The sequence below is a fragment of the Aphelocoma coerulescens genome, chromosome 5 (genome assembly GCF_041296385.1).
Source record: "Aphelocoma coerulescens isolate FSJ_1873_10779 chromosome 5, UR_Acoe_1.0, whole genome shotgun sequence".
Classification (NCBI taxonomy): domain Eukaryota; kingdom Metazoa; phylum Chordata; class Aves; order Passeriformes; family Corvidae; genus Aphelocoma; species Aphelocoma coerulescens.
Genome location: NC_091019.1, coordinates 66,095,590 through 66,104,175, shown reverse-complemented (window position 1 = coordinate 66,104,175; position 8,586 = coordinate 66,095,590). Strand labels below are relative to the sequence as shown.

Sequence of the window (8,586 nt, the reverse complement as noted above, 5' to 3'; positions counted from 1 at the left end):
TGGGATCCCTCTTCCTCCATCCCACACACCGTATGGGCACTCATGGGGCAGTGCTGGCAGCGTGGGCCAGGCCAAGGAGCCACATCCACACCACCACTGTCACCAAGGAACATCTCCATCCCCCAGGTTGGGCTGCCAAAACACCTGGTGTTTGAAATCATGGAATCCCTGAATGGTTTGGGTTGGAAGGGACCTCAAAGCTCATCTTGTTCCACCCTTGGCTGTGGGCACCTTCCACTAGCCCAGGCTGCTCCAAGCCCCGTCCAACCTGGCCTTGGACACTTCCAGGGATCCAGGGGCAGCCACAGCTTCTCTGGGCACCCTGTGCCAGGGCCTCACCACCCTTACAGCTAAAAACTTCTCCCCAGTATCCCATCTAACCCTGCCCTGTGGCAGTGGGAAGCCATTTCCCCTGATCCAGGCCCTCCATGCACTGCCCACCTCCCAGGGCCCCATGAAGTGGGAGGCAGGTGCAGCAGGGATGGGAGAGCCCCCAGATGTGATCTGTCACTGAGTGAGTGACTGTGGCACTGTGCCGTTGTCACTGTGCCGTTGTCACTGTGCTGTTTGCTCCTCGGCTCCTCAGGAAATGGCACAACGGCAGCAGCAGCCACAGAATCAACCCAAGACACCGTTTAACTGAGCTGTTTGCCCATGTACCAGGAGCCCACCGCAGCTGGTGGGAGCAGATCCACAGGAATAAAAACCCTTTTCCAACACTCTCTCTTAATGCTGCAGGCAAGAAGTATCATTTTCTAAGAGGAGAGTCCATTTGTCCAGGCTTACATGCCACAGAAAATGATTATACAGCTGGGGAGGACACTTTCCCAAGCAAAGCCACGAGCCCTGTGGGAGTTGTGGGAGAAGGTCCTGGCCTCACACAGTCCCAGGGGGCTCTGCTGCAGCACCGGGAATCACTCATGGATGGCCGGACCTGGACTGGGGCACTCTTTCTGGCAGCTACTCCTGTTTTCTCTAGAAAATGGAAAAATAGCCATGGAGCATCACAGCTCCCACAGTTTCTGAGCCGTGTTGTGACTGATACCACGGCAAGAAGCCATCAGTGATTTATGTGGCTGGTGCTGAGCTGGCATCGCACACTGTGCTCCCTCCCGGACCGCATGCCCTCAATCCAAGCGGGACTGGAACAGCTCCAGTGGCTGTCACAGCCACGAGTGAGCAGCCCAGCAAAGCCCCAGAGGGACCAAAGGATGGTGGCACTACCATTGCTGTCACCAGAGGGACAAGGCAGAGCCACCCTCCAGGGCTGTGGGCTCACCCAGCACAGCAGCATCACGGCCCTCCCAGGAAAATCACACATGACCTCCGCACCCACAGCCCACACAGTTTCTCATCACTTGAGCTGGTGTTGAAATCACGCCAGAAAATTATCCATGATTTAAGCATGACTTTAGGCAAATGCCTCAGACTCCCAAACATCTCTGCTGTGGCACCAAACCAGCTCCCACAGCAGCAGCACAGGAGCAGCACAGCACCAACACCTTCCTGCTCTCTCTTGGAAGGATGCAACCAAATCTCAGCAAGGTGAGGCACAGGCTGGGTACTCAGCTGGGATGTGGTGGATCTGGTGCTGCTGGTTCCCACCACAGCCAGCCTGAAGGTAGAGCCCAGGGATGAGCTCTCTTATGTGGAGAAGCTGGGCTGGCATGGCAGGAGGGACTGCCAGGGATAGCTCTCCAAAGCACCTGCTGTGCCCCAGAGGCTGGGCAGAGCCTGACTCTGTCACAGCCAGACTTCTCCAAAGAGCCCCTGTGTTTAACAGAAGTGGCACCAAAACACACTCTCTCTCCAAGGAATCAGGACAAATCCAACTGGGACAAGCGGGACAGGTGAGAGAACAGAGAGGTTGGCAAGAATCAGGATCACCACCTCCCTCGCATCCTGTTTTCCATGAGGGCTCCACACCCTCTCCTAGTTCAGAGCAGGCAGCCACCAGCCTCTCCAGACACGGTGGAGCTGAGCCCCAGGAGGATCCCATCCCCCTTTCCAAAAGCCCTTTTTTCTCCCCAAAAAGCAGCTGTTTCACGTGGTGGCTCTGGGGACAGGCAGCCCCTCCCTGCTGCCCTGGTTAGCGGCGGTTTCCTCTCCACAGCTGCAGAGCAGCAGCAGCAGTTGGGTTTTACATCCCCTCGTTGGGTGCAGCCGGTGACGGGAGGTGACGCACGGGGTGAGAGCCCAGCCCCAGCCCCCTCTCACCCAGGGACAGTCACAACCTCAGTGCTGTAGGCCTGAAGCTGAGGGCACAGCAGAGCAGCAGCCAGCAGGGAAGAAAAAGCACAACTTCCTCCCTTTTTCTTCTGAAGAAGGGATCCGAGCCCTGTGCAAAAGGAAGTGCTGATACCACACGTCCTGTAGATAGAACAGTTATTCCATCAGCTCCAAACCCTTGGGAAAGGCTGCTCCTCTCTGCATCACCCCCACCACCAAGCAGGGTGCCAGTGTCCCAGTGTGATGCCATCCCTTTGCTCTTTGGGACATCATCCCACCACTGCTGGGATTTGGGGATATTTTCCTGATTTTTCTGGAGTGAGAGCTTCCACCTGGGAAGCCATGTTGGTGTAAACATTCCAGTAAATCCCTTCCTGCAGGCCACTGGGTAATTAAGGAGCTCTTTTCATAACAAGGTAACAAATAACACGTGTGGTTTGACAAATTAGGTTCTCGCCTTCGCTAATCATTGCTGCTGCACTCGGCAAGCCACGACAGTGTTTTAGGATGTGGGAAGTTTGCAAGGAATTCTCTTAATGGAGATAAAGGGAGCCTGAACTTGGGACAGGTGCAGAAAACTCCCGGGAGCCTGCAAACAAAGCTCTTCCCAACCCACCAGTTTTTTGGAGAAAACCCAGCCCCAGTAACTCGTGCCTCTGTCACAGACCCAACTTCCACAGCTGCATCCACCACAGAGAAGTGAGAATTCCTGCAAAATCTCTCCTCCAAGCCACCACCGTGCTCAAAGAGGCAGAAACACCGACAGCCACAAAAGGAACCTGCTCACCAGAATAACTTGAAGGTGTCAAACTTGATCGCTGCAGTTCTTTACACCAGAAAAGCGCAGGTGAAAACAAAAAGGCAGAACGATTTTGCACAGGCACATTTCAACTGTGCAGGACCCATCACCACGTCAGCCCCAGCTCCTGGAACGAGCCTCCAGGGAGCTCTGGGAACGACAAAGGAACCGCAGGATGAAAGAACAACCCACCATCCAACACCCATCTCCCGTGCCAAAGTTTTATTGACCGGCCGGCCGAGCCGCTCCCAGGTTTCCCCTCGCGGAGGTGTCGGCGCGGTGCCCTCAGACCGGCGCGGTGCCCTCAGACCGGCGCGGTGAGCGCCCGGCAGCGCCGCTCCCACGAGCAGCTGCCCAGCAGAGGCACCGGCACGCGCCCCCCGCGCTGCCCCGAGACGCTGCGGCTCCGTTCCCCGCCTCCCCGCGCCCGCAGACACGGCCGGCCCACAGCTCTCCTGCCGGAAGGCGCTGTCCGAGACCTCGGCTGCCGAGCCCCGTGCCAAGTCCGCCAGCGAGAAGCTGCTTGGTGCAGATGAGTCACGACCACACTGCAGACAGTCCCTCTGTGGTGTTATCCCATCCCCTCTCCACCTTCGCCAGAGCTCTGCCAGGGGACAGATCCTGTGGTCAGAGACCTCACGATGGGAAACTCTGTCAAGAGATTTTCACAAAGATGACAGATTTTTAAGTGGCCTGGTTTTGTTCAAGAGCTGAGCCTGCACGTTATGTCAGCATAATATGCAAAGTATTTTCTTCACGCTGCATCAATTAACCCAAAAATGATCAAAGCAATCCTGGCTGAGCATCACATCTAGAGCCTGATTTTGGCGAGAGCCCACAGTGCCAAAAGCAGCACTGGGCATTTGACTTTTATTACTTTGGTGCCTCCCAACCCCAGTCTGGAGATCCCACCCCACTAGAGCATGGAAGCAGGAGAAGTGTGAAGCTCAAAGGTGGTGCTGAAGACGAAGGCTGACACCTGAAGCACCCTGTTTGGGAACAAAGCAGCTCCTCTGTACAGCAGGGAAGGGGGCTGTGGTTCCACAGGGTCCCCCCTAATGGCATTTCAGAGTCAGTCTGGAGCTCCACCTCTGGAACGCTCACGCTGTGCCAAGGAAACAGCAGCTCTGGGAATTCCTGGCAGCAGTTGCTGCACTGGTGCCATGAACCATTCCAGTGGAAGGTGTCCCTGCCCGTGGCAGGGGGTGGAACAAGATGAGCTTTAAGGTCCCTTCCCAATAACCCAAAGCATTCTGGGATTCTGTGGACCTACCACCTGCTTCCTGTGGATGTTCATGATGTGGATGTCTTCGCTCCGATACTCCTCGTCGTGCCTATCCAGGGGAATTTTTTCCAGCTCGAAGTCCCTCTGAAGCAGCTGGTTACCAGAGAACCCACAGAACAGTTCCACAAAGGCCTCCACAACCATTCCAGACATTCCCCCCCTCTACCCTCATCTTAAATACTCCAGCACCAACGCAAAGCTGCAGACACCTTGCAATGCTCCAGAAAAATCTATTTAAGTTTGTGATAAAACACTTCTGGGGGGATTTAAAAGATGTGTGGATGTGGCACTTGGGGACATGGGATACTGGTGGCTTTGGCAGTGCTTGGGGGATGGTTGGACTTGATGATCTCAGAGGACTTTTCCAACCAAAATGAATTCTGTGAATCCATGATTTTGCTTCCTTTAATCCTGAAGTGCTAAGCCAAACCACAGCACCTGCCTGCCTGCCCACCTTCTCAACTGAAGGGGAGAGGAGAAAAAAAAACCAGCCTAAAACCCCCCAGCATCGGCTCTGGGATGTGCTCAGATTGCCTGGGCTGAACCTTGCAGGCCAAGGAAGGCAATAAATCACAAAAAAAGCAGAAATCAGCCAGAAACACCAACACCTGTCGTGTTTATTGTGGGGGCAGCACCTCAGCAAAGCTGAGCTCAGCCCTCCTCACAGCCAGGGCCCCACAAGAGTGTGAGGCACTAATTATCAAACAGGTGCTTTGATTAACACCTACCAATCCCCTGGAATTCTCAACCCTTTCCCTTTTTTTTTGCAGTATTATCGTTATTACATATAATCCAGCCCAAGAGCTGCTTTTCAACAGGTGCAGAGTTAATCTGCACTGACCATCATCCCCACACAGGTGCTCCCTGTGTTGCTTTTCCTCACCTGCACACAAGATCAGCTGGAATATTCAATTAAAACACCTATTAATGGGCTCTCAGTAGAGAGAAGGAATTTTTCCAGAAGCAGCTTTATCACTAAGGAGAGAGTTTTGAGTTCCTGAGCAAAACTTTGAATTTTCCCTCCGCTTTCAATGCAACAGCCTAAAAGAAAAATGTGTTAAAAACCACTTACTTCAAAGTATTTTTTCTCAATTTCAGGGTTCTTCCCCATAGTCCTCTGTTCATAGCAGCACAGGACACAAGTGTCAGGGCCAGTCAGGTCCTTCAGGGTCTTCAGCAAGGGTTCCAAGGACTGCCCAAAAAGGTTAAACATTTCCCACGTGGATTTCAAGTTCATTTCACTGGTTACAATACCCTCTAGCTAAAGTCTTCACCCAAGAGAGAACTTCCCAGTTTTGCTTTCCAGGGAGTTATTTTTAGTACTTTAACTGGGACAAGAAGAACATGGGGGGGAAAGCTGGGAAGCAGAGGAGAAAGGGGGACTCACAGGAGAAGAGTTTCACAGACTGACCAAGGAAACTGAACTGGATTCCAAGCCAGAAACATCCCACACTGCTGAGTGGGATGTTCCTTGAGGCACACAACAATGAGTATTACTTGGTGTGCTTCAAAAGTGAGAGTTTTCTCAGTTATTCCTGGAGTATGGCTCAGATCCAGACCACAATGCAGGGAAATGGGACCAACAGGCAGGGGACTCAGTGGCAGGGGCTGCTAAAGCCATTGGCAGGGCACTGGGACATGGGGCTTTTCAGGTTATTTCCCTTTTCCTGCAGCTTCCCTCAGCTCTCTGTGCACATCCTACAGAGCTCCAGCTGAGGACACGAGGCAGACTACCACAACCACTCAGCTAGAGCAGGATTTCTCCCCTCTTGCCTTCCCAAGGAAAGTGTGAGGAGAACCCAAACAGCAGATGTAGCACTTTTAAATTTCATTTACCAATGATTTCAACAGTTCACATTTTGCTTCACCATTCCCAATGTAAAAAAAACCAACCAAACAAAAACAAAAAGACAAAGAGGGGGAACAAACATTCAATTTGGGATTTTTAACACAAAAATAGTCTCTGGTTTTATCTCAAATGACCTTACATCTATTAAAAATGCCTTTTCCAGTCTTGTTCTACGTATTCCTTTAAACCACAGGGACCATGACATGAACACAATATTTATCTGGATACTCCTCATACTGAACACACTGATCCCACCCCCCTCCCAAAGAACCTTTCTGTAGGGGTTTAGCAAAGTCCTCATTTACCTCCTCATAGTAAATGCAATCAGCCATGAGTATATAATCGGGGGGAGGCTGAAATTCTGTTACATCTTCACCCCTAAAAAGAACAAACAAGAAAAAACCAACAAAAAGTGAAAATAAGCTTTAGTAATAACACATACAACTAAAGAATTGAGCATAAAGTTAACTACTGTGTTCTCATATTAAGGTTCCCTCTCACAGCAGTGTTTTGAAGTAATTTAGCAATTTAACGAAGCCAGTGCAGAATCACAGAATCCCAGAATGGTTTGGGTTGGAAGGGCCCTTAAAAATCATCCTGTTCCAGTTCCTGCCATGGGCAGGGACACCTTCCACTATCCCAGGCTGCTCCAAGTCCGGTCCAGCCTGGCCTTGGACACTTCCAGGAATCCAGGAGCCTCCCCATCCTCATAGCCAGGAATTCCTTCCCAATATCCCATCTAAACCGACTCTTTCTCAACCGGAACCCAGGAGCCCCGTTAAAGCTGAACAGAGACATTAAATAAAGGCTCATACAAACCATTTCAGTACCTTGGCTCGGACGGACCCTGTGACCAGGTGCTTGTTGTTCTCAATATTAACCATCAGCAGCTCCTGCAGCTCCTCCAGGTCTGTGACCGTCACGTTCGCCCTGTAACACAAGCACGGGGTTAGAGAATAACGCAATGGCTGAGGACGCTCCGCACAGCATAGAAAACAGAGTTTAAAGGAATCGAAAGGGTCTGAGGGAGATGCCAGCGCCGAGCAGGGGCTCCCGCTCACCCCAGCGTGGCTGCCATGATGCCGACGGCGCCGGTGCCCGCACCCAACTCCAGGACGTGGCGGCGGGCGAGGGGGCAGGCGCCGGTCTCCAGGAACTTGGCGAGCACCAGCGCGGCGTCCCACACCACGCAGCCCACGCCGCCGGCTGCCCGCTGCTCCAGCCGCAGCGCCGGCCCGTCCCGCCGCTCCAGCTCCCTCACGAAACCCGCCATAGCCGCGGCTCTGAGGCGGCGCGGCCCCTCCTCAGCCCCGCCCCGCCCGGCGGGAAAAAATGGCGGGCGGGCCGTGAGGGGACGGCGGTGCCCGCCCGCCCTCGGCGGTGGGAGAAGCTCCGCTCCTTGAGCATGGAGACTTTTCCAGCCGAAATGATCCCAGGATTCCTCCAGCCGTGTGTCCCTGAAGGAGCGTGGAGCCCTCAGGACCTCATTCCCTGTAGCCGCTCCCTCATCCCTTCTGAGCAGCTCCAGCCTGAGCCCTCCTGAAGGTTTTCTTATAAACCACCCTCATACAACTTACAAAAGGTCTTAATAAACCTACAAGAAAAGTTTTAATAAACCTACAAAAGTCTTAGTAAGTCCGCAAAAAAGATCTTAATAAACCTACAAAAAAGGTTTTAATAAACCTACAAAAGTCTTAGTAAGTCTGCAAAAAAGATCTTAATAAACGTACAAAAGGGCTTTAATAAATTTTAAAAAGGCCTTAATAAATGTACAAAAAGGTCTTAACAAACCTATGGGAAAAGGTCTTCATAAACCTGTGAAAAAAGGTTTTAATAAACCTGCAGAAAAGATCTTAACAAACCTACAAAAAGGTTTTAATAAACTCACAAAAAAGGTTTTAATCAAGCAACTGAATTGATTCTGCATCAACATTTTAAAATACATTTTCACCCCCCTTGGATATGTGGAAGAAAGGGGTTTTTATTAGTTTCATTTAATTTTTTTTAGAGCAATGGGAGGCCTCGTGGTGGTCGGCAGATTCCTCTTGAAGGAAGGCTCATCTTCCTCGAGAAGTTTTCTGAGGCAATTGCCTTTTCCCACAAAAGCCAACTTCAAACCCAAACTTCACGTTTTTCCCCTCCAGCAGTTTTTTTTCTTGTTCTTTTTACCTATCCCTCTAATTATGAAGTAACCGAAATGTTAATTTATTGCTCTCTTGGCATTCCTTGAACCACACTGGTGGGAATCTCACTGCCTTTGACCATTTTCCATGGCCGTGTTATATTTTATTATGGAATATTCAGAATGGTTCTAGCATAAACACTTGTACAGGAAGGCATAAAGCTGACATCTGTACATTCTAAAATGTGGGAGAGAATTTTTTTCCTCATCAACAACACACAAAAGTCTGAAAAAATATTATT

General features: G+C 51.3%; 1 protein-coding gene across 5 annotated transcripts; it reads right to left on the bottom strand.

Moving 5' to 3' along the window:
• Positions 1 to 1,298: 1,298 nt before the first annotated feature.
• VCPKMT (valosin containing protein lysine methyltransferase) lies at positions 1,299 to 7,450 on the bottom strand. 5 transcript variants are annotated; one of them, XM_069016091.1, is made up of 7 exons: positions 7,224 to 7,450; positions 6,982 to 7,092; positions 6,468 to 6,540; positions 5,386 to 5,505; positions 4,305 to 4,406; positions 3,017 to 3,055; positions 2,312 to 2,338 (listed from the first exon to the last, which is right to left on the bottom strand). In XM_069016091.1, the coding sequence occupies exons 1-6, from the start codon at positions 7,433 to 7,435 to the stop codon at positions 3,035 to 3,037; spliced, it is 639 nt and encodes a 212-aa protein (XP_068872192.1). In that variant the 5' UTR covers positions 7,436 to 7,450; the 3' UTR covers positions 2,312 to 2,338; positions 3,017 to 3,034. The 5 variants fall into 5 exon arrangements, with proteins under 5 accessions (XP_068872190.1, XP_068872192.1, XP_068872191.1 ...); XM_069016090.1 differs by having other exon boundaries at positions 2,314 to 2,370; XM_069016089.1 differs by lacking the exon at positions 3,017 to 3,055 and having other exon boundaries at positions 1,299 to 2,370.
• Between the last annotated feature and the right edge of the window lie 1,136 nt (positions 7,451 to 8,586).